Raw genomic sequence first — 25,362 nt, 5'->3', positions numbered from 1 at the left:
CCCGGGGGGTCGTTGGCCATGCGTGCTCCATGCTCCTAAAGGTTTTATTTTATCTTATTTTTTTAGCTTTTACATTTCGGTCTGTGATCCGTTTCAAGTTGACCTTGCTGTATGGCCTAAGCCAAACGCTGAGGCTTTTCTTTCTAAACTGTGAGGTTAATTTAATTTTGATTTTTATAAGATTGAGTTTTTGTAAGATTCTTTTTTTGAAGATGTTATTTATTTATTTGACGGAGAGAGCAAGGGAGCACAAGCAGGGGGAGCAGCCGAGGGAGAGGGGCGTGGGTTCCCCGCTGAGCAGGGAGCCTAATGCGGGGCTCGATCACATGACCTGAGCCGAAGGCAAATGCTTAACCGACTGAGCCACCCAAGCACCCCAGATTTTTCAGAAGATTCTGGAGAACAGAATTCTGAAGCCACCGGTCGGGTGCTGGGCGGGGTGACGAGACACTGAGTCGTCTGGGCCTTTTCGCGTCTTGAAAGTGACAGTGTTGACACAGGGGCCCTGGTCCCTTTGAATGTTCTTCAATGCCCGAGCAGCTGTTTCGATAGCAGGTGTTAGAATAAAGTAGGAGTTCTCACTTTTTCTAGGATGAAAATTCCTCTTTAACATAAAAGGCACTCGAGCCCTTGATGTGGTTAAAAAAAAAACATGATTTTTATTTTTACGTCGTTATGAAGTAGGCCCCATTCTTTATCCGGGTCTCCCCAGCTTCTCTCCTGAGGTCCCTTTCCCGCTCCGGCATCCCAGCGGCGGCGCAGCCCACCGCGCGCTCATCGCTGGGTCTTCCGGGTCGGCCCTGGTCTCGCAGGGGCTCCCACTCCCCTTGTTTGGTCCCAGAGCGTCTGTAGAATGTCCCCCAGGCCAGGTTTGTTAGATGTGTTCCTCGGGCTTGGCCCGGGGGTGTGGATTTGGGGAAAGAACTAAGGGGTCCAGGACATCCCCTTGACTCCCTGGCCTCTCCACGGGGAGGTGACTGCTTTTCCCTCCCTCCGTCTTCTCTTCGGAGGGCAGTGCTCTGTCTAGCCCACCGTCCGGCGGGGGAGAAAAGGACGGACGGTCCTTCTCTCTGTGAGGACAGCCACTTGCTCCAGGACGTTTGTCAGAAAGACAGTCCTTTCCCCCCGCGAATTGTCGTGACATCCTCGTCCAAGCTCAGTTGTCCCCGTACGGGTGAGTCTTCTCCGGACTTGCCGTCCTGTCCCGTCCGCCGAGTTCATGTCTGGGCTTCGGCCCCCGACGCCGTCTTACCACTGTGCATTCACAGGAAGTGCTGAAACCAGCAAACGCAAGTCGGCCACTTGCTTTCTTCTTTGTCGAAAATGTTTTACTTATTCCAAGTTTCTGTTATTTCTTTTTCAAGTTCCTTTTATTTTCAAATAAATTTTAGACTCCGTCTGTCAGTTACCACCAAAAAAAAAGTCTGCTGGGACTTTGAAGTTGTACTGAATACATAGAACGCTTCGGAAAGAATTATGAAAGGGGCGTCTAGGTGGCTCAGTGGGTTAAAGCCTCTGCCTTCGGCTCAGGTCATGATCTCAGGGTCTTGGGATCGAGCCCCACATCGGGCTCTCTGTTCGGCAGGGAGCCTGCTTCCCCCCGCCCCCCTGCCTGCCTCTCTGCCTGCTTGTGATTTCTCTCTGTCAAATAAATAAATAAAATCTTAAAAAGAAAAGAAAAGAATTACAGTGATGATCTATAATGTTGAGTCTTCAGAATGTGGCTTCTCTCGATTTATCTAGGTTTCTCTTAATATCTTGCAATATATCATAGTCGTCAGGGCAAAGTTCTTGAAGAGATGTTGATAAATTTATCACTAAGGATTTAATCTTTGTAATGCTGTTATCAATGGATTTTTAGGTCAAGTCCCAGCAGCTTTTAGCTTCTAAAAATATAATGTGCTATGGTGAGTGCTGTGGAGTGCGTAAGCCTGGTGATTCACAGACCTGTACCCCTGGGGCAAGTAATACATGATGTGTTAATAATAATAATTTTAAAAAATCAAAAACATATATATAACAGGCTTTGTGTATTGACTTCGCTAACTTCGCTTAGCAGATCAAGTGCCTTTTTGCAGATTTCCTGTGACTTTCTACGTCTGCAAACAGAGAATTGCTTCTTCCTTTTAAATCTGGGTGTCGTTTGGTTCTTTTCTTTTTCTTGACGTGTTGCCCTGGCTAGGGTGTCTAGCTACAAGAGCAGTGTAAGGTGTGAGAATGCAGGTTCTTAACTCCGTCCTCATCTTAGAGAGAATGTGAGTTTTTTCAATATCAGTTACAATGTTGGCTGTCGGGTTTTTTATAGATTCCCTTTACCAGGTTGAGGGCTTTGTTTTTCTTAATTCCTCATTGGTTAAGAGTTCTGATCATAAATTCGTGTTGGATTTTGTCAGATACTTTTTCTGCCTCTCTGGAGATGATCATGCTTTTTACTCCTCTGTTAGTGGTGGGTCTGTTGATTGATTTTAAAACATTAACCCTGAATTCCTAGTATAAACTCCATCTGGCCATGGCATAGTATCTTTTTTGTTTTGAATTCAGTTCGCAAATGTTTTGCGGAAGATTTTTGTATCTGTATCCACAAGAGATCCAGTCTTATATTCTCACAGTATGTTTTTCTGGTTTGGGCTTTACGGTGATGTCGGCCTCAGGGGGTGAGTGGGGACGTGCTCTGCCCTCCTGCCTTCCGGAAGACTTCATGTAGTGGTGGAACGTGTTTCACAGAATTCACTAGTGAGTCCGCCATGCTTGGACTTCCTTTGTGGGAAGGTTTTAAACTATGAGCTCAGTGTCCTTAAGAGGGAAGTACGCCCGGGTTTTCTGCGTACGTGGGACTGACTTTGGGAAGCGGTGTCCCTTCTGCTGGAGCTCGGGAAGTCCTTGCCATCCCGTCTGTGTCTGTGGGATTGGAGTGCGACCCGCTCTTTCTTTTGGGATCCTGAACATTTATATCTTCTCTCTTCTCATCCAGTGAATCGGTCTGACGTATACATTTATTGACTTCTTTTTCTACGAGTCCTCTCCGAGCTTCATTGGTTTTCTCTATTGTGGGTCTGATTCCTGTTTCAGTGATTTCTCCTCCGACCCTTTTACCTCCTTCCTTCTACCCACCCCACCCTAGTTTGCTCCTCTTTTTGTGGCTTCCAGAGGTGGAAGCTTCAGTCATTAATTTTAGATCTTTCTCTTTTTTGCATAGTAATTTGAAGCGAAAGTCACCTCTCAGTACAACTTAGCTGCATTTCGTGGGCTTTGATGTGCTGTGTTTTCATACTTACGCAGCTCATAGTGTTTTCTGATTCACCTTGTGCTCCCGGCTCGGACCCCCTTGTCATTTAGAAGAGTGTCGTGTAGTTTTCAAATGGTTGTGCATTTTCCAGTTACCTTTCTGTTACTGATTTCTTTTTTTTTTTTTTCTGTTACTGATTTCTAAGTTAACTCCATTGTGTCAAAAGTGGAGCCTGTATGACTCTGATCTTTCCGAATTTATTGAGAGGCATGAGGTATCCTGGTGACGGCTCCAGAGACACCTGGAAAGGGTGCGTATCCTGCTGTTATTAGGTGGACTATTCCATCAGGATCCCTCAGGTCAAGGTGGCTGATAAGTAGCACAAGTTTCCCATATCTCTGTTTTTCTGTCTACTCATTCTGTCGATTACTAAAAGACGGGCACCGAAACATCCAAGCCCTTGCAATGTGCTCGTTGCTTTTCTCAGTCTGTCAGGCTGTGCTTTATGCATTTCCAATGCCTGTTATGGGGCGCGTACTTATTTAAAACTGTTGTGTCGTCCAGATGGGCCAATCCCTTTATCCTTAGGAAAATGGGACCTTTATCCTTGGTTCTATTCTTGGTTTGAGCATCTTCCTCATCTCCTGCGAATACAGCTACGGAGCTCCCATAGGCTTCGTCCCCACGGTGCCCTCTTTCCGTCCTTTTACTTGGACTATCTGTGTCTCCGTCCTTGAAGCTGTTTCTGATTGACACCACGTACCAATTTTGGCAATTTCAGCCTTTCGGATGGAATTGTTAAGTCATTTATAATCATCATAACCATAGATACGGTTGGGTTAAATCTACTACTCATTTTGTTCATCTCATTTTTTTTTTCACTTTTTTCTCTCTTTTCCCATATCTTTTAGATCCCGAGCATTTTTTTCTCCACTCTGTCTCTGAGCTGTCCTTCCTCTATTTCTCCTTGGCTGCTCTGGGTTTCACAGACTGTAGCAATAACATATCACAAATTCTACTATGCTGCCTTGATGACACGGGGTCCTGGACCAGAGTCCTGGCATTTCTCCCCACCAGTGCTCCATGTCATACATTTTACTTCTATGCGGCCTATGTTTTAAGCCCCATAACCCGCTGTTAATCATTTTTTGCTTTCCACAGTGAATTATATTTCTTCTGCATTTCTTTGTACAGACCCATATGTGCATTTTTTGCATGTTGTTGATCATCTGGGTTTCGTTTTCTCCCATTAAAGAATGTAGTTCTGTCCTGGCAGGCAGTTGAGTTATTTACAAATCCATGTGATGGCTTTGAGACCCGTTTTTAGGCTTTGCTAGGACAATTGTAGAGGACCCTTACTCCAGGGATGGTTCAGTCCTATTGCTAACATGCAATGCCTCTGGGAGCTCCCTTGAATTCCTGGAGATGACTTTGGGGGACATTGGGAGCCCATCATGTGAGACCTGGAAGGCCCATCGAGAGGCTACTGCTCTAATTCTATAGGCAGAGGGGAGTGAGGGGGCCGCAGGGGTGGTAAGGACTGCTCAGATTTGGGCGTGTTCTGGGGAAGACCCCAGCTTTTTTCCCAGCTGGGAAGACCCCAGCTTTTTTCCTGACCGAGCTGACATGGGATGTGAAAGAAAGAGCCATCAGAGAAGCCTCCAGGGTCACCAAAAAGGAACAGCACCTCCCACAGGGAACCAGCTGAGGGTGTCATGCTGCCGGAGAAGGGAGCCCACTTTGGAACATACTGGAGCAGCGTGCCGTGGGACCAGCGTCGAGCTGATGTGTCTGGAGGAGGCTAATCTCCCTCTCCACGAGGGTGTGTCGTGGGACTGGTGACGGTGATGATGATGGCAGTGTTTGCTGCCAGGGCTTGGTAAGCCCCTCCCTGCCCCCCGAGAGGAGGGGAGCTGGCGGGAGGGACCCAGGACGGAGCCCTGAGACCCAGCACTCGGGTGCAGCACTCCGTGGGAAGCCGGACACTGGCTTCTTGTCACCATCCAGAACAGAGGGGCCAGAAGAATGAAGCCTTTGAGGAACAAAGAAGCCGAAGCTGAGCGTGGGGCCGACCAGACGGGAATGAGCTTCGGGGAGGACGACTGGGGGGCGGGGCAGCCGTGCACGGATATTTACATGACGGTCACTGGAGGAAGAATAAAGAGGGATTTCTGCGTAACTTTGGGGTCCAACGTGGACCAGCGGAGGTGGGTTTGTGCCCCTTAAGGGAAAGAACTGAGCAAAAGCTGGAGCCGGTGTGAGTGCCCCTGGCTGTCTGGGGAACCTGGGAGCCAGGTTCTCTGCAGCTGTAAGAAGTGGATTTCCTCGAAAGGTGTGCCTTCGCCAGCACCGCGAACACCGCCGCCTGGGGCAGGTCCACCCCCACTCTGGGCGCACTGACAGTCAGGCTAACCCCCCCTTGCCCCGGCTCTGGTGCATGAGGACCCCTTCTCTTCCAAGGCACTGGAATTCTAGGTTTTCCCTTTGGGGACAGACCCCCCCCCCCCCGCCCCGGCCTGAGTCTTCCTGAGACAAGCAAAAGGACACGGAGCTCTGTCTTTCCTTCTGGAACTTTTTCTACGAATGTGAACTCCCGCTCTCTGCAGGGAAACACCCCTCATCGCCCGTGCATCAGCGCCCAGCCCAGCTGCTTCCAGAGCCCTGAGTGTGGCGCAAAGTAGCCGCCGTGTCTGTGATTCCACAGGCCACACTCACAATGGCAAGAAAAAGCAGCTCGGGAGAGGAGGTGGGAGCCTGGGGTCCAGACTTCCAGGCAGCTGCTGAGGCCTTCAGCCCTGGGGTCCCAGTCCTTCCTGCTGACCCCACGTTTCAATCAATGCCCCGAACTCGTCCTCACAGAGACATTCAGTGTGGCAATGCCCAGTCTTGCAGGTCTGTGACTTCGGTGTTTGGAAACAGGGAAGCGAGGAGTATTGGGGAAAACACGACTTTCCGTAGAAAAGAAGGGTCGGGCCCCACCCCCGTGGCAAGTGCAGGGATGTGCAGCAGATGGAGGACGCCCGCGGCGTCGCGTCGCGGAACAGGAAGCGTGACGTCCCCCGTACACGAGGAGCTTCTGTGTCGACCAAACACCTTGTCAGAAAGACACGCTCTTCGCCCTGGTATGGGAGACAACCACGGGACAGACTGTTTTTCCCTCTTTTACGGGTAAAATAAATAGGAACCGCTAAGACCGCGGGAGGGAACTTAACGCATCTTCTCGCCAGAAGGGAGCGGAGTCTTTTGAACAGCCTTGAGCTGCCCGTCGCTTTTGCTGGATCTGAGCGACTCAAGCCCAAACAGGGCGTTTTCCGGATGATCAGATGCGTTATTTCAGTGTCCAGCCAGTTCCCGTGCGTGTGCCTGCGGGGCGTCCTCTGCCTGCAGGAGCCGATGGAGGGATCATGGGAGGAACAGCGTCCCCCCCGATCCAGCACCGTGATCAGAGCGGGAAGGGAAGCAGAGGCCTTGGAGCCCAGGCTGGGCCTCACCTGGGCTGAGCCTCCCGTGCGGGAGGCAGGGGGTGGGTGGTGCACAGTTTCGTCAGGGATCATTTCTCTATTGACACAAGTGACCCAAGGCCGCCTCACTTGGTGCTTTCACAGGGAGGCCCTGTGGAGGCTGCGCCTGAGCCTGACTCTTGTTTCTGTCACCCTGGGCAGAGGTCATGGGTGGCTCAAGGCCTTTTCCTGCTTCACAACTTCTTCATCCTTGTTCCCAAGAACAGAAAAGGAAAGCGCGCCAGAAGCACAGAGCAGAAAAGCCATCATGGAGAGAGATGACAGGTGGCTGATCGGGAGTGACAGGGTGCCTGGCTGTACCTTGGACATTGCCCAGAATTCCAGCAGGCCACAGACACCCCCATCCGTTGGGCACTGCCTGCCCTGTTCCCACAGGAAGGCTCAGAGCTCCAGGGCTGGGCCCCCCATCTTGAGGCTCAGGGAGGCCAGGCCAGAAGGGCCTGTCTGGATCCGGCCACGGGTGCCTGTCTGCTCAGGTCTCGGAGAAAGCGAGCCCCCAGACCAGCTCCCCACCGCTTACGGAACAGGAGTCACGGTGAGTGCCCGGGACCCGCCCTGGCTGACCAGCGGCTCAGTACAATGCCAACACCATGGGACACCGAAGGCGAAGGGGCTTCCGGGCAGTGAGCTGTTCCGGCAGGAGGGGACCGCACTGGAGAAGGCCCCCACCATCCAAACCCTGGTGCTCTAACCGTAAAACGCACACGGGACAGTGAAGACCCTGCCCCTGGGAAAGGATGTAAAACACCCGCTGATCAGTTTCGGGTTGGTTTCGTGTCTTCCCAGCGAGCTACGGTTCACAAACACAAAATGCTCTGTTTTAAGGGGACGGTTCCAGGTTTTTAGTAACAGTCACTTCCTTGTCCAACCGCCACCACCGTCTAACTCCAGAGCATTCTGCCGCCCGCACCTATCGGCATTCAGTCCTCTTGCCTGCACGCCCTGGTCCCTGGCAACCACTGTCGCCATGGAGATGCCCGTCTGGAGGTCCTCTTGTGCGTCTGGCCTCCTGCCTCGGGAGCACAGCGTGTACGGGGCTGCTCGGTATTGTGGCCTGTGTCAGCAGTCATTCCTGCTCATGGGCGAACGCGTCCCGGCACAGAGACGAGCCACCTTCTGCATGAGCACACACCCGCTGACGGCTGTCGGGTGGCTTCCCCTCTGGGCTGCCGGGAGTGACGCCGCAGGGACGTGGGTGTGCACAGTTTCGTGTGATGCGTATTGAAGTATATTTTGAGATCTACTGGGTCACATAAAACATTAAAACATTTTCAGAGTCCGGCGTGTGCTCAGTGGCACAGATCAGAGACTGCGGGTGCCACCGGCGGGCCGGCCTCCTCCAACCTGAGACCCCCCTCCCCGCACTGCCTGCAGACCTCCCCGCCCAGGCGCAAGGCTGTGGGACGTGTTGAGGGCTCACCGCCTGGGACAGTCCCTCCGAGAGAGAGGGAGAGAGAGAACCCAGGGACAAACGCACCGTGTCCTTGCAGGTGTCAGACAGGTCTCTGAGGTCACCGACACATCGTTGCTCTGGGCCCCCCCAACCCAACGAGCTACAGATGGCCTCTGCCCCGCACGATAGCCCCACACTGACCCACCCTCGGCCGGCTCTCTTCCCTTGCTCGCCTCTGTCCTGCACACTCCGGGGTTCCCCGGGGTCCGTGCTGCACGCAGCTCCCCGTCTTCGGGAGAGCTGCCCCCAGTCACTTGTCAGTTAGATGACACGGCCTCGGGACACCTTCTCGCCACACCGCCCGTCCATTCCCTGCAGAGCCGGAAGTGGAAAGCACACCCCACGGGGTTCTTGCAAAGACAAATGAGGCCGTTGGTGCCAAATGCTTGGCCCGGCGCCTGCCCCTTGGTACGTGCTCAGTAAACTGTAGCTGTCGCTGGGAATGACCCAGAGCGCGGCTTTGAGCAGCTGAGGTCTCGCCGCCCCGGCCCTGCCGACCGCCAGCAGGACAGGAACGCCCCAAAGGCCGACGGCCACACGGGGTGCTGGCTCTCGTCCCTCGCCAGCCCAGTGCGTGCTTGGAATGTGAGCACCAGTGCGTTTGCTCACGCGGGATAATAAAGCTCCTTAATAATGTTTTCTATTCTTAGTGCTGCCTCATTGCCAGGAATGGTATAATCAGCCTCCATCATCCTGACTTGCACGATTTTTGAAACAGGGACGCAGTGGGCCGTGAAAATGAGCTCTTCTCCTGGGTTGCCTCCGAGGGGCTCAGCGCTTTCCTGCCATCTTGTCTCTATGGGATGGCGCGTGCTGCCCCGTTTGGGCTGGTCCCTCCAGCAAAGGCCATAGCTGCTGAGCTGCCGCCGGCAGACGCGTGGGTGGCACACGGTCTTCTGAGGCCTGGGGAGTCTGTGTCCTGACCACAGAATTTGGTGACACGGGAATGGTGGCGCTGGAACATTTCTTCTAGGATGTCAGCGGAGGGCAGCCGCTCAAGCCGCTGTCTGCCTCTGGGCCCCCAGGAGGGCCCTGCAGAGCCACACGCGCCCACGACCCACGACCCATGCAGCTGTGGGGCCCACACAGACCCGAAGCCCCCGGTTTGAACGCTCACACGCATGTCCCCACCTTCCCATCACGATGAAGAGCAGCTTTGTCACCGGGAAGAGTCCCCCGGCCCTCCTTCCAAGCCTGTCCCCACACGCCCCAAGAAGCCACAGCTCTGCTTGCGTGAGCGGGCCCGCTTGTCCTGTCCTGGATCCCCGCCCGAGCAGGCCTCCCGTAGGGACGGTCTCAGTCTGGATCCCTTGAGCAGCGTGTCTTCAGGACGCGTGCCCGTCGCTTACTCACGTCCGTGCTGCTGAGCAGAATTCCAGCGCACGGGCAGGCAGTGCCGGCTCACCGCGCATCCTGCGGGGGCGACCTTGGGGAGTCTCCTGTGCCAGCCCGGGTAAACGTCATACGGATCTTCCCGTGGCCATACCTGTGGTTATCTCGGGTCATAACCCAGGAGTGATGTCGCTGCTTCATAGGGTAGATGGATGCTTCCCTCTATAAGAGGTCGCCCGCTGTGCGGTTTACCCTCTACCCGGCCGTGCAGGGGTGACCTGGGGCTCAACACGCAGCCCAAGCTGACTGTCGCAGGCTTTCCAATTTTAGACACCAAGTACGTAGGTCTTTCCTTATGGTCTTAATTTATATTTCTCAGATGACGTAATGATGGTTGAGCATGTTTTTAGACGCTTACTGGCTCTCTGAGTATCTCATTTTGTGAAGTGTCTGTTCTCTGTGTTTTGCTCATTTTGTAAATGGGCTTGTTGTTCTGTTTTTGTTTTTGTTTTTAGTCACTGGTTTGTAGGAAATTCCATATACTCTGGGTATAATTCGCCTGCTAGATATATGTATGGCAAACATCTTCCCCCGTTTTGTGGCCCACCTTTTTCATTTCCTTAATGAGGGCATTTGATGAAGTTTTTCGGGTGATCGAGTCTAAATTAACAAGTTTATTCTTTTACGTATTGTATTTTCTGTGTCTTCTCCAAGAACCATGTGTCTGCCCCCAGGTGGAAAGATAAGATACATTTTTAGAAGACCAGGACTCACAGCTGTTCTATTCTTGCCCACAATCCAATTTAAATTAACTTTGTTTGTGGTGTGAGGTAGGGATGGACCAGCGTTTCTTCTACACAAGCATTTGATTGTTATAACCCCATTTGTTTAAAAGATTTCCCTTGCCTTGTCCCCCCGAATCATGTAGACCCCTTTCTGGAGAATTATTTGTCTATGTGTGGGCCTCCTTGTAGGCTTCTGTTCTGTCTCATTGATCTGTGCGCCCTTCGGGACGCCTGTCACACGCTGGCTCAGTCGCTAGGGCTTAAAATCAGGAAGTTTTCCATATTTGTGCTTCTTTTGCCGTTATTTTGGTGTTTCTTTTTCTTTTCCCTGTGGATTTCAGAATTAAGAGTCGACCCATCCGTTTCTCTTTAAAAAGCCTTCTGCGACTTCGATTGATTGCATCCAGTTAAGAGATTAATTCGGGAACACGAACATCTTACCTCCATGGAGTTTCCCAGCCCACGAACGTGATACAGCCCTTCCCGTACTTGGTCTTCCTCAGAGTCCCTCAGTAAAGTCTCATAGCATCCAAGATGAAGGCCCTGCGTTTCTTGTTATATTTGTTCCTCGGCATCTTCTGTCTTCTGGTGTTATTGTCAAGAGGGTCTGAATTGCCCAATTGTCTGCTGCTAGTTTGTAAAAATACAGCAGATTTGTGCTTATTGACATAGTCTCTTCTGACATTGCTCAATTCATTGGTTAGTTTGGGTATTTTCTGGATTCCTGCAATTTCCCATTGGGACAATCATTGTCTTCTGATCATAAAGACGCTTCTACTTCTAGCATTCCAGTCTGTTTGGTTTTTATGTCTTTCCCTTCTTGTGTGGTCCTAGTTGAAACCCCAGTGCTGCTAAGTAAAAGTGAGAGCAGGCACCCGACCTTACCCCAGGAGACGCGTTCTCTCTCATGCCGAGTATGACGTGAGCCACAGCTGTGTTATACGTGCCCCTTCTCGGGCTGAGGGCATCTTCTTCCCCTAGCTTGCCCAGTGCTCTTTTTTGTCAATTGTTTTTTGACAAAATTCTTTGTTGAATTGCGTCAGGTGTTTTTCATATCTGTTGAGATGGGTTGAGGTGATCTGCTTTTATTCCTGGGTTTCTAGTGGTTTTTATCACAAACAGCTGTTGGGTTTGGTCACATGCTGTTCCGGCATCTACAGGGATGATCAGATGATTTTTCTCCTTTATTCTGTTCAGATGGGGAGTTGCAATGACTGGTTTTCAAATGTTAAAACAGCTTTGCTTTTCTGGGATAACCCCACTTGGATTCCTAGAAAAATACTTAGGAACGAGTTTTTTAAAGGGTACACCGGACCTCTACCCTGATGTAAGATGTATTCTCTTTTATATATTGCTCAGTTTGGTCTCCTAATAATTACTAGGAATTTTTAAGAATCTTTGTGTCAGTGTTCAAGTGGGATACTAGTTTGTAACCTTTTTCTTGTAATGTCTTTGTTAGGCTTGTATGCTGAGGTTATGGAATTTGTTTCCTTACCAAAGGGACCCCAAACAGCACCTTTCCCCTCTACCATCTGAGGACACAGCGAGGAAACCACTGTCCCATAAACCGGAAAGCCGCCCCCCCAAACACCACGTCTGTGAGCGTCCTGGTCTTGGACTTGCAGCTGCCACAGCTATGAGAGATAAATCCACACCAGTTTGTGGAGTCCTGTTACAGCCGACCGCACAGACCAAGCCCATCTACATACATGATAAACCCCATGGTACAATATTGTCATGTTTGCTTTAAACAGCCAGCTGTCTTTTCAAGAAATTAAAATTTTAAAGATGATTTTTTAAAGTTTTTCTTTATTTAAGCGATCCCTACACTCAAGGAGGGCTCACACTCACGACCCTGAGATCAAGAGTCATATGTTCCTCTAACTGAGCCAACCAGTCGCCCCTAAGTAGAAATGTTTATAGTTCCCGACCTGTATGTCATTTCTGGTGCTTTTATGTCCTCCTGTGGATTCCCACTTCTCACTGCTGCTACGTCCCTTCAGCCTGAAGAATTTCTTTTTCCTTTTTAACATGTCTTACAGGGCCAGACTGCTTGTGAGGGATTCTCTCAGCGTTTGCTTATCCAAACATGTTTTTATTTTGCCTTCATGTTGAAAGATGGTTTCTCAGGGTATAGAATTCTGCACTTGTGGTTTGGTTTTGTTTTTGTACTTTGAAAGACATTTAAAGATGTTGAATCATGTTTTTTCCTGCCCTCATCATTTCTGATGAGAAATCAGCTTTTACTTGATCCTTATTCCCCTGCAGAGATTTCTGCCTTTTTTCCCCCTTCTGGCCGCTTTCAAGGTCTTTTTCCTTTGTCTGTGGGTTGCAGCAATGTGCTTGTGCTGTACCTGGCTCTGGTATTCTTTTGTTTGTCCTACTTGGTATTTATGGAGTTTCCGTGGGCTATAAACTCCTGTTTTCGCCAAGTTTGTGAAACTTTCAGCTTTATTTCCTTAAATGTATTTTATGCAACATTCTATCTCACCTTCCTTTCTGAAATTCTTTTCTTTTTCAATCTTAGTCGAAGCTTTTATTTTTTTCATTTAAATTCGGTTAATTAACAGAAAGTGTTTTATTAGTTTCAGAGGTAGAGTTCAGTGATTCATCGGGGTTTTTTTATTTTATTTATTTGCCAGAGAGCGTGCACAGAAGCAGGGGGAGCAGCAGGCAGAGGGAGGGAGGGAGAAGCAGGCTCCCCACTGAGCAAGGAGCCCTATGCAGGACTCGATCCCAGGACCCTGGGCTTATGACCTGAGTGGAAGGGAGATGCCTGTTAGACCACCCAGGTGTCCCTCCTCAGTCTTACAGAACACCCAGTGCTCGTTACGCGACATGCCCTCCTTATATCCACTTCCCAGTTGCCCCAGCCCCCACCTTCCTTCTGAAATTCTAATGTCTCTGTTAGAAGGTTGTCACTGTCCTTCAAGGGGTTGCTCTGTTATTTTTTAGTCTCTTTTCTTTTTGTTCTACAGATTGCATCATTTCTGTCCATCTGTCCTTGATTTTCCTGACTCTTCTGCTTATTCAAAACTGCTATTAGCTGTCTGTGAATGTTTTGAGATACGCTTTTAAATTCTGCAATTTTGATTCTTATTCATAGATTTCTGCCTCATAACCTTCGATCTGTTTATTACTTACTAACATCCTTTTCCTTAGGTCTTTGAACACAACTGTGATTGTTTCATGAAAGGTGTGGTCTGCTAATTTCAGCATCTGAGTCATCTAGGGTTTCTGTTGGGTGATTTTTTGTTCTTGACTGCATGTCACATTCCTGTTACTTCACTTGTCTCTTTCTTGGTGTAGACTGACGTTATGAATATTACATTGCAGAGATTCTGGATTTTGTTACCATCCTCTGAAGAGTGTTGATCTTTTTTGTTCTACCTGGTCGTTAAATTATTGAGTGATCGCTTTGAACTTGTGGAGGCCTGGTTTTATGCTTTGTTAGGATACATCTCTAAGTGTGGCCCTTCCGGGGCTTCAACAGGAAGCCTGAGGGTTTGTCAAGGCCCTCGTTGTTGCCTGACTCGGACTTTGTCCCCAGTGGTGGGAGGCACTGAAATCTCTGCTAAGCTCCATCATCTTCATAGGCCCACATGCAGGTGCAGTTCAGAGACGGATGAGGGGAGGGATAGGAGAGTTTTCCTAGAACTTCTTCCTTTGGGCATTCTGCTTATCATTTCTATCCTCCCCGACAACCCCAGACCCTGCCCTCTGAACCTGCAACCCAGTGAGCCTGCAGCGGTCTGCTCCAGTTCCAGCCACCTCACGCACTGTAAGCCGCTCCACAACAGAGCATGGAAATCTCCTTCCTGCCTTCTCCAGCAGCACAGCTTCATGGATGAAGCACCGTTTATCCAACTAGTGCCCCAGGGGGGTATCTTTACGCTGTTGCCCATCTTTGGTCGTTACAGTCAGCCATTGTGTTATTCCTCTTGCTACTTGCAAAATTCCACAGATGGAGAGAAGCCTTTAGTTTGCAAAAAAGCCTCTGTCTTCAATAGATTTTTGCAAAAGTCCTGTCCTTGGCACCATAATTGATGAGTGTATTGGATGAGACTTTGTCCTGACAGAATTCTTCCAGAAACTGCTCTCATGGCGTCATCTTGACATACGCATATGGCGGACAGAGTCCCCCCCCAACACGTATGACCCACTGCTGGTTGCCAGATACAACTACGCCCGGGGCATCCTTGCCAGAATATCGTACCCACATCCTTCTCCCTCCAAAGTACACCACACCTCATCAGCCGTGGGGGAGGGTGTTTCTGAGGGATGAGGAGTGTGTGCGGAGTGTCCTTGCCCCATGGGAAAGTGCCACACTCTCTGGCCTTTGCAGCCCTGAGTGGGAATATGACTGGGGGAGAGGGCAGAAGACTCTGGCCGTGTCGTGACTCAACTTTCTGTCTACATCACATAGCCACGTCAAGTCACTAGGAGAGCTCAATGACCCATCAGTACAAGCCGCTTAAAGTGGTGCCTGGACTGTAGTTAAGAGCTCAATAAAGATTGTTATGGTTGTTTGTTACGGTTGTTGTAATCTATAAAACAATAAAGGAAAATTGCTCTCCGAGCTATCCCCGAGGCAACTCCCCTTCCCGGCATTTATCTTGAAAAACTTGAAAAACAAGCCTCGGGAGAAGGGCAGAGGGAGAAATTGTATGCAGACATCTGGGATCAAATCAAACTACGCAGAATAGGAAATCCCCCTCTCCAAATCCAAAAGGGGAAAAGCTGCGCCCTACTCCTGCCTCCGAGGTGCCCTGAGTCTGTGATGACCCGGCCCATCCCCCAGCGAGGCGGCTACAAGACCCGCTTCAGAATTTCAGGTGTGGTCATCAGGGCGCTTCAGTCCACCTTGCTTTCTCTGCTACCTCTGAAGGCTAACAGGAGGCGAAAGCATGAGTCAAGGTCACCACCAGCCACAGGGAAGCATCCTGTCGGCTGCTGATAAACGTGAGTGATTTCTCGGTAAGACGCGTCCTGGAAAGGGCACCTGTGCCTTTAAGAAGCAAAGTGAGGTCACGGGTAACCATGTAACTTTACTGTGCTCCTGGGTTGTAAGAGAAACATCCTCGCTCTGCTCATCCATTTTATGTTTATGACGTCCATAAACACCGAATTGCCCGTGACTGTGCCCTGGGCCAGAATGTCCTCTCCCAGCTAGAGGGGCCAGGAGAGCAAAAGTGGGGCAGAGGTGAGTTCACCCCTCCTCCAAGAAGGAGGGAGGGGGCGGGGGGCAGACAGGGGTCCCCCTCCACATCCCCCTCGGCAGAGCCCCAGACAAGAGTGGCCATAAATGAACCTTTGGGGCCTCAGGGTACCCATCGGGCAGCCGGTAGTGGGGACTAGTCTCCCCACTGCGAAGTAAGACGCCCCTCTCTGAAGCCATAGCGGACTCTTCGGTAAATGTTTCTGGAAGGACGCTCAGTATCTCACCACATTGCTTCCCGGTGAGTCAGGGGAAGTCCCACTCGCCCAGGGTCACGTCCAAGCCAGGGCTCAGCCGTGATGTTGCACAACATGTGCCCACGCGTCAGAAAGGCAGACCCGCAGGGAGCTCCCAGGCAAGTGTGTCCCAGGGGATCAGGTGTCTGGGCTAAGGTCCCCCTGCCACCTGCCCTCCCCGTGCAGGTTTGGGGCCCCCATATGACTAGGGCCTGTTTGCATTTGTTTACGGAGAGAAGGAAAGGCCCACGCCCCGGCCAGCGCAGGTGTGCAGGGGACAAGAGTGCGGCCGTCACCACTGTCACTCCGCTCAGCACTGGGTAAAGAGAAGTGCCCGGCAGCAGGCTGGCCAATCGAGTTAGTGCCTCGTGTAGACTACTCTTCAGGGCAGAATTTATAGATTAGGCTGTCTTATTGATCGGGTGAACCAGATTTCTGTGCCCTGGCTGTGGGGGGGACTGGGGATCTGTCTGGAACAAGTGAACAACTCCTAGAAGCGCTGGGAGAGGCGGAGGCGGGTTCCTTGAACCGTCCGGGCCTCGGAGCAGCGGCACGTGCGGGACTCCCGGGTCCCTTTTGACAGCAGCTGGGTGAACGCTCTGGGGAAGGTTCCCGTCCTGCCCCTGCGCCCCAGGAGTCCCCTTGGCTCTGGCCCCCGGGCCGGGTCCTGGGGCCCCTGAGGGTGCATCCATGGCCCGAATCTGGACTGATGTGGTGGTGTCCCAGCAGCCGGACCCACCTCCCGCCAGACGCGGAGATGACCTGAGCTACAGGAACCTCTGCTGTGAGAGCGACTCCGCTGGCGGGAGCATGTACCCTCCGGAGCCCGCTGCCTGAGCAGCCAGGGACAAGCGCCCCCAACGCCCTGACGGCGGCCAGTCCGGGGGTAAGACGCAGATGGCGAGCCTGCCGCAGCCTCCGTCCTTAGGACTGGTCGCTTGGGCGGCCGACCCGCTGCCCGTCTTGGAGCCCTGGGAGCGGAGGACTGAGTCCCAGTGAGCTCGGAGCGGCGTGCTCCCTCGGAGCGGCGGGGACCCTTCCAGACAGTCTGGCGGCCGCTCGGCTGGCACCGGTTTCTCCGGAGAGCGTGCAGGTTGCCCTTGGCCATCAGCTGGCTCTCCCCACCCCCATCGGCGCGTCATCCTGACTTCCTGTGCCCTTGGACCCTGCATCTCACCCTCCCCGTTTCCCAGCCCGGAGAGCCTCCCTCGGCCCAGTGGGTTGTTCTTAAAGCAATGAAGAAATTCTCAAAGCAAGATGCCTGAATATGCACTAGTTTTTATGAAACGTGGTACATGCCATCCAGCATTTAGGGGAAAGGCACGGGTTTCCTGCATTATGTCAGATTTTTCTGGTAAGGTATGCCGGAAAGACTAACATTTGTGATGGGAAACTGCTTGCTGCCCCCATAGCCAGGGCTTTAGGGCTGTCCGAGGGTCCCAGATTTCAGCTCGGTGCGGGCAGGACGTGGACCCCGGAGCCTGGCCTGTTCCCCGGGGGTTGGGACTCCCCGGGACAGGCACGGAAGGAGGATAGGGTGTCCCAGAGGACCTGTGGCCATCCAGGCCGGCAGCAGCAATGGCGAACACAGGCCGCGTCCACACGCATGAAATCGCAGTTCATTTTCAGTTCTGAAATCCGCTGGGAGGAAACAGTACCCGCGGCAGGAATTCCAGAGAGCCGGGCTGGGGAGGGGGAGGCCCCCGTTTCCTGATCAGGGCTCTGTTTATGGATGTGCGGGTGTGGTCGACCTTTGTGCACACAGGCATTTTTGCCCCGTCTCCTGGCGAAAAAATGCAGATTGTGCCATTCCTAAAGCACTCCGGAGCCCCAGGTGCTGTCCTAGGTGCTATTCCGGGCAGGGAGTCCAGTGTGTGCACTGCAACCCTGGTGACAGCGCCCAGCGGCTGCTCTCACGGGGAGTTCAGCCTCCTGCTGAGCCCCTTCTGGGAACCGCAGAATGTCGCCGGAGTCAGGCTGCGGCGTAGCTGTCACATGGACCAGAGCACGAATGTCCACCCCTTGGACTGAGCCAGAGGCAGAGAAGGCACAGGAGGAAGGGTTGGAAAGCATTACTACTACGTGGGCTGGAAATAAAACGTTGGTGTGAAAATCCTGCAATGCGCAAAGGATCTCACCTCTAGAGTCCAAAGGAAAAAGGAGAATCCATCCTATCTATACAATTTTTATTAAGCTTTTTATTTTAAAATAATTATAGAATAATACACAGTTGTGAGGAAACATAGTGAGAGCCCACGGCCCCTTTGCCCCCTCCCCCCGTGGTGACATCTTTCCGGAGGTGGTAAGAAGCCATGCCGGGCCGCGCACACACCGATGCGGTCCGGACGCAGTCACAGCATTCTGTCCCCACGACGTTCTTCCCGCCAGAACCCCTGGCGATCGCTGCGTCCTCCACGTCTGTCATTGTGCCATTCCAGAAGCATTCTACAAATGTGGCCGGACAGTGGGCACCTTTGGGGACAGGCTTCTTTTACTCTGCGTGAGTCCCTGGAAATCCCTCCACGGTGTCGTGTTGCTCCCGCACTAGCTCGGCTCTTTCTGCAACTCAGTAGTGTTTCCCGCTGTGGACAGACCACTGTTTGTCACCCATCCAAGAGCTCCCGAGTTGTTTCCAGTTCGAGGCGGTCACCCAGAAAGTGGCCCTGAGCATCCTGGGCTGGTTTTCCTCTCCCTGCCCTGGGATGCAGTTGCTAAGCCGGCGTTCCCACCAGCGCGGGGTAGGTCGTCCAGTTTCTCCACATGGTTGCCAGCTTTGGGGGTTGTCATCGTTTTTGGTTTTTTCTGTTTTAGCCTTTCTGAGAAGTGTGCCCTGATAGTTCGGTGTGGTTTTAGCTGGCGTTTCCTAATGGCCCGCGATGCACAGCGTCTTTTCATGCGCTTGTCTGCTAGTGTCCCTTGCCCCTTTTCAAATGGGCTGTTTTGTTTTTTACCGCTGAGAGGTTCTGGAGAAGCTTCTTTCACAGAGCTTTACTGCTGAGTGTGGATGGCTCTTTCCGTGCTCTGTATTCGAGCCTCCGTCGGATGCGGTTTGCAAGCATCTCCTCCCAGACTGTGGCTTGACCTTTCTTCCTCTGGCCCGTCCTCTGCAGAGCGACAGCTTTACTTCTGAGGAAATTCAGTCCATTGTTTTTCCTGTCACGAGTTGTATTTGTGATGTCAAGTCTAAGAGCCCTGCCTAGCCCCAAACCTGGAGATTTTCTCCTTTTTTTTCCCCCCCTAAAAGCCTTCTGTCTTTGGATTTTATATCCGTGGTCCATTTTGGGTTAATTTTCATATCAACCGTGAGGTCTAGGTCAAGTTTTATTTTTCTGCCTGTGACCGTTCACTTGCTCAGCTCCATTTACTGAAAAGACGGCCTTTCCTGCGCTGAATCACCTTCAGACACTGGTCGAAGATCAGCTGGGCATATCTGTATGGGTGTGATTGTGGTTCTCTGTTCTGTTGACATCTGTGTCTACCCCTCCACTAACATCCCACAGTCCTGATTATTACAGCTGTGTACGGGTTCACCTTGTTTTATGGTGCTTTGACGATAATTGCATTTTTTACAAATTGAAGGTTTCTGATAAACCTGCACCAAGCAGGTCTGTCGGCAAGGTGCTTCCAGAAGCCTTGCCTAGCTGTCTCTGTGTCACATTTCAGTTCTTCTTGGACTAGCTCAAACTTTTTCATTATTATTATATTTGAATTGCTACAATTTCATGATAAAATTTTAACAGATGAGCAGTTGCTTTTCGTGGATGAGCAAAGACAGTGGTTCCTTTTTTTCTTTTTTTTTAAGATTTTATTTATTTATTTATTTGAGAGAGTGAGCAAGCATAAGCCAGGGGAGGGGCAGAGACTGAAGGAGAAGCTGGTGCCCCACGGAGCAGGGAGCCCAACGACGCGGGGCTCGATCCCAGGACCCTGAGATCCTGACCTGAGCCGAAGGCAGACACTTAACAGACTGAGCCACCCAGGCGCCCCAAGAAAGTGGTTTCTTGAGATGATATCTGTTCTTGATTAAGGTGCTGTGCAGAGGGGCATTTGGGTGGCTCAGTGGGTTAAAGCCTCTGCCTTCAGCTCAGGTCACATGATCTCAGGGTCCTGGGATCGAGCCCCACATCGGGCTCTCTGCTCAGCAGGGAACCTGCTTCCTTCTCTCTCTACCTGCCTCTCTGCCTACTTGTGATCTCTGTCTGTCAAATAAATAAAACCTTTAAAAAAAAAAAAGATGCTGTGCAGATTGTTGCAATGATAACAAAGGATTTAGAATACACATAAACTTAGTTAATAAAGCAGGGGCAGGGTTTCAGAGGATTACGGACTCCAGTTTTGAAAGGAGTTCTGCTGTGGGCACGGTGGTGCCAAACTGCTTTGTATGCTGCAGAGAAATCTTTCCTGAAAGGACGAGTCTGGGTGCGATGACCTTCACTGCGGTCTTTCTTTTTTTAAGATTATTTATTTATTTATTTGACACACACAGAGAGAGAGAGCGAACACAAGCAGGGGAAGTGGGGAAGGGAGAAGCAGGCTCCCCGCTGAGCAGGGAGGCTGACGTGGGGCTTGATCCCAGGACCCTAGGATCACGACCGGAGCCGAAGGCAGATGCTTCACGATGGAGCCCCCCAGGCGCCCCCACTGTGGTCTTATTTTGAGAAATTGCCACAACCACCCCAGCCTTCAGCAACCACAGCCTCATCAGTCAGCAGCCCTCCCTACGGAGGCAGGACCCTCCACCAGCAAAAGGATTGGGAGTCACTGAAAGCTCAGATGATAACATTTTTTAGCAACAAAATATTTTTTAATTGGAGTATTAAATTACACACTTCATACACCGCCGTGTAGTGTGAATAGAAACTTCATACACACTGGGAAGCCAAACAATTCGTTTTGACTCGGTTTTTTGTGATATTTGAATTCATTGAGGTGGTCTGAACCCAAACCCAAGATATCACCCATGTGTGCCTGTAAATAGATCTTAAAACCAGATAGACTGATTCAACCCACATTTATCTTCCTTTTTCAAGTTGTTTTAGCTATTCTAGTTCCTCCGCATTTCCATATAAAAGTTAGAATAATTGCATCCATTTCTACAAAAGTCTTGCTGGAATTTTGATAGGAACTATGTTAAACCCACAGATCACTTTGGGGAGAACAGACATCTTTATATGTCATCTTCGTATGTCAATTTACTTTACTATGTAAAGTCTTCCAAACCATGAACATGGTATGTCTCTTCATGTATTCAGATTTCTTTTTATCTCCTTCATCAGGGTTTTGTAGTTTTCAGCTTACAACTTACGTGTCTGTCCTGTTATATTTACACCCAAGTTTTGGGTTGGTTTGTTTGTTTTTAGTGTTTGTAGGGTGGTATTGTGATTTCCATTTCAGTGTCCACATGGCCACTTTGCTAATATTTGCAAATACAATTATTTTATATATTTATGTTGTATCCTGTGACCTTGCTGAACTCATTTTTTAGTTCTAGGAAAGTTTTTGTAAATGCCTTGGAATTTTTTGTGTAGATAGTCATGGCATCAGCTAACTGAGTTTTGTTTCTTCCTTTCTCATCTGCTTTCCTTTTCTTGCCTTGTTGCACTGGCTAGGACTTCTAGCACAATGTTTAGTGAGGACAGTGAGAGCAGACATCTCTGCCTTGTCACTGGTGAAGCAAGAAAGATTCCGTCTTTCACCAAGCTGTAGGTTTTTGGTAGATGTTCCTTGTCCACTTGAAGAAGTTCTTCTCTAGTCCTGCTTTCCTGAGAGCTTATGAAATGAACAGGTGTCAAGTTCTTTCAAATGTTTTTGAATTGATACGCTCATCTGTTTTTTTCTTTAGCTGTTAATATAGTAGATCACACTCATTGATTTTCAAAGATTGAACCAGCCTTGCATCCCTGGAATTAACCCCACTTGACCTTGACGTATAATCATTTTCATATTTTGTTGAATTCGAAGCACTAATATTGTGTTAAGGATTTTTGCATTTGTATTCAAGAGGAATAATGGTCTGTCTTTTTCCCTTTGTTGTATTTGTCTGGATTTGGTATCAAGTTAATACTGGCTTCATAAAATGAATTGGAAAGTGTTCCTCCTCTTCTGTTTTCTGGAAGAAATTGATTAGAAATGTGTTAATTCTTCTTTAAATGTTTAGTAGAATTCTCCAGTGAAAGCATTTGCACCTGGAAATTTCTTCTGGGGGAGATTTAAAATCAGAAATTCAATTTTCCTGGGGCGCTTGGGTGGCTCAGTGGGTTAAAGCCTCTGCCTTTGGCTCAGGTCATGATCCCAGGGTCCTGGGTTCGAGCCCCACATCAGGCTCTCTGCTCAGCAGGGAGCCTGCTTCCTCCTCTCCCTCTGCCTGCCTCTCTGCTTACTTGTGATCTCTGTCTGTCAAATAAATAAATAAAATCTTTAAAAAAAAAAAAAAGAAATTCAATTTTCCTAATAGTTTAAGGCTGTTCAAATTACCTATTTTGTCTTGGTTGAGTTCACGCTTTTCTAGGACTTGCTTTTTTTCCTCTAGGGTTTCAGATTTCTGCGTGTGGAGTTCTGTGTCGTGTTCCTTTCTTATCTTCCAGGGTTTGCAGTCATATCCCCCCTTCATGCCTCATACTGCAACTTTGTGTCTTCTCTCTATGGCATTTTTGCCAGTCTTTCTAGAGATTTGTCAATTTACTAATAATTTTAAATAACTAGCTCTTGGCTTCATTGATTTGCTGCGTTATTTTACTATTTTCTTTTCCCTTGATTTCTGTTATTACTTCCTTGCTTCTGCTCCTTTGGGTTGATTTTGCTCTTCATTTTCTAGGCTCTTGGATTATGGAGATGTTTCTCCCCTCTTCTACTGTAAGCCTTTAGTGCTATAACTCTTCCTCTCAGTACTGCATTAGCCATGTCTACGGCTAAGTTTGGGTGTATTCTGTTTTCATTTTCACTCAGTTCAGGGTCCATTTTTACTTCTTTTGAAATTTCCACTTTCACCCATGAATTACTTAAGGGGGTATTATTTAACTTCCAAGATTCTTCTATGATCTTTCTGTTACTGATTTCCTGTTGGATCCTATTATGGTCAGAGACCATACTCTACATGGTTTCATTTCTTTTAAATTTGTTGAGGTCTTCTTTGTGGTCCAGAATATGGTGTCTCGGTCTGTGCTTCCTACGCATCTGAAAGGAATATGTGTTCTGCTGTTCCTAAGTGGAGTGGTCTCTTGCTGGTTTGATGGGCTTCTCAACTTATGTCAAGGCTTCAAGTTCATTAACTCTCAAAGGTCATGTGATACATTACTCCCCCCCAAGAGTTTCAGAATAAGTGATCTAAAAATCCGACTGAGTTCCCCCAAGGAAGCCTGTGAAACTTTCTCACTGTTGGCTCTTATTAGAGTCACCATTTCTCTCTCCTGGTGGAGGCCCTATCCCTGCTGACGGATAGGGCTTTGGGTCAGCCAGCAGCTCCACACAGGGCTCTATGAAAATTTTACTCTTATGGTTTCGGGACCTACAACAAGACATCGTTTTTCTTCTTCTCTTCCAGTCTTAGAATTCTAAAGCTAGTCGGAACCTTGGGTCATCACCCATTCATGTGGCAAGTGAAGGGATGAGAGGTTCCAAGGGATGATCATTTTTTAAACACTTCTCATGAAATTAACATATATTCATTATAGAAGTATATTAGATATAAAAAACAAAAATAAGGGAGAAGTGTATATACAATCTTACAACCAAAAAATAACTACTATCATGATTTCAGAGTGTATCTTCCCAATATCTTAAAAAATGAGATCACACTGGATTACTGTCTTACGATCTCTTTTTTCCTTTAACTCTAACAATAGACATGAACATTTTCCAAAATATTATTTCTGATAGCAGAATATATCTCTACAGGCCAGATGCACCCTCATTTATTCAATGTCCATCTCATAGACACTGGGGCTGTTATGGCTTTCACTGGGTTAAAATACCCCAAGATGAACATCTTCTATGTGCATACCTGGGTTCCTTCCTAGGAATGGAGGCATTAGAGCAGAACGCAGGAAGGTATTTTTTGCTCTTAAGCCCCATCACCATACTGGAAAATTGAGATTTTTTGTTTGTTCGGGCAGATTTCATTTGGTTTTCATTTGTTTTGGTTTTAGCAGAGGGCTAGGCATAGAGCCAGCAGAGACTACATGACTCAGGAGCAGGTCTCGTGCAGGTTCTCAGTGTTTTAGGGCGTGAACAAATGGCCACCTGGAGCCAGGGCTTGCTCTGTCCCTTCCCAGGAGCAGGGAGTGCTGGAAAGAACAGCGCTGTGAGCGTCTGTGCCTTCCTATGAAGCCTCTGGCAAGGGGCCCAGTCAGGAAACAGGAAAACTGGCAGGTTATATTCAGCCTGGGACCTGAACCTTGTAAAGCCACCACCCAGCCCAGGGTTACGTGCCAGGCAACAAAGGGACAAACTCGCTCAGCCCGGCCTGCTTCCTCTCTCCAGGACCTACCATGAGAACACTGTGTTTTACGTTTGAAATATGCCTTGAACTCACCTTGTCCTGGTAATTGCCCGCCATAAAGTGGAGCAGGGCACTAAGTGAAAACTTCCCTATTTAGAGACCCAGTCCTGCCTGCATTTTATGGCTGGTGCAGACTAGGGAAGGACCAGAGTCCGGCCACTCTGCCGAGAGACCACCGAGAAGGGCTGGTGGGGGCAGGCCAGGTGGGAAAGAGCCTCTGAAGGTGGGCGGGGAAACTCCATGCCCCGGAGCGGCTCTGGCTGCTGGCGGTGGGTCTCCCCGAGGTCTCCCCGCCATGGCGTCGGCGTCGCCTGCCTACGACATTCCACTTTGGGCCATGGTGATCCGCAGACTTTTCCCCTTCTCCATCTGTCTTTCTTTTTTGGTCCGTAGAGAAAGAAGAATTAATCCAGAGCGTGCTGACGCAGGTGGCAGAGCAGTTCTCCAGGTAAGGAACCTTCTAGATGCATAGTCCCTGGACGGCAGGTGCTCAGCACCCCGACGTGGGGAGGGAAGCACACCCGCCAGCCTTCCGTCATGGAACGCAGGCGCTGGAGATGGTTTGAGGGTGTGTCTCTTTCCTCCCCGCCCCTCGGAGGCCCGGAGCACCTTAAAAGCAATCCCCGGCGTCCTGTGCCCCCTACAGGGGTGGCGCCCACCAGAGGCCTCGCCCAGGGCAGGGGGCAGCAGAGGTTTGCCACGCCCCTTTCCACTTTGATGATTTTAAGAGGGATTTTTTTTTTTTTTTCCCATTCCCAGAGCATTTAAAATCAACGAACTGAAAGCTGAAGTCGCGAATCACTTGGCCGAGCTAGAGAAGCGAGTGGACTGTGAGTGACGCTTCTGCCTCCTTTCCTTTCTCTCTGTCTTTTAACCTCTGTTTACATCAGCTGCGTCGCCCTCCCACCTCCCCCCAACCCCTGGTGCTGAGTGAAGCCTGGAGGTAAGCGGAATGTCTTCTCTTTGTGAAATGTTCAAAAATTACTTTTTTTTTTTTAAAGATGTATTTATTTATTTGACAGAGATCATAAGTAGGCAGAGAGAGAGGGGGAAGCAGGCTCCCCGCTGAGCAGAGAGCCCGATGCGGGGCTCGA

General features: G+C 49.9%; 1 protein-coding gene across 4 annotated transcripts in view; it reads left to right on the top strand.

Moving 5' to 3' along the window:
- Positions 1-25,362, top strand: part of PDE9A (phosphodiesterase 9A) — an 81,611-nt gene that overhangs the window by 27,963 nt on the left and 28,286 nt on the right. For all 4 annotated transcript variants that reach the window (XM_082720735.1, XM_082720736.1, XM_082720737.1 and 1 more), the window contains 2 exons: positions 24,662-24,716; positions 25,028-25,098. In XM_082720735.1, the coding sequence (XP_082576861.1) occupies positions 24,662-24,716; positions 25,028-25,098 (126 nt within the window). The remainder of the gene's footprint in view (positions 1-24,661; positions 24,717-25,027; positions 25,099-25,362) is intronic.

The sequence above is a fragment of the Mustela nivalis genome, assembly GCF_964662115.1.
Source record: "Mustela nivalis genome assembly, chromosome: 1".
NCBI classification, from domain to species: Eukaryota; Metazoa; Chordata; class Mammalia; order Carnivora; family Mustelidae; genus Mustela; species Mustela nivalis.
Note: the sequence above shows the minus strand (reverse complement) of the source record. Positions and strands in the feature narration are given on the sequence as shown.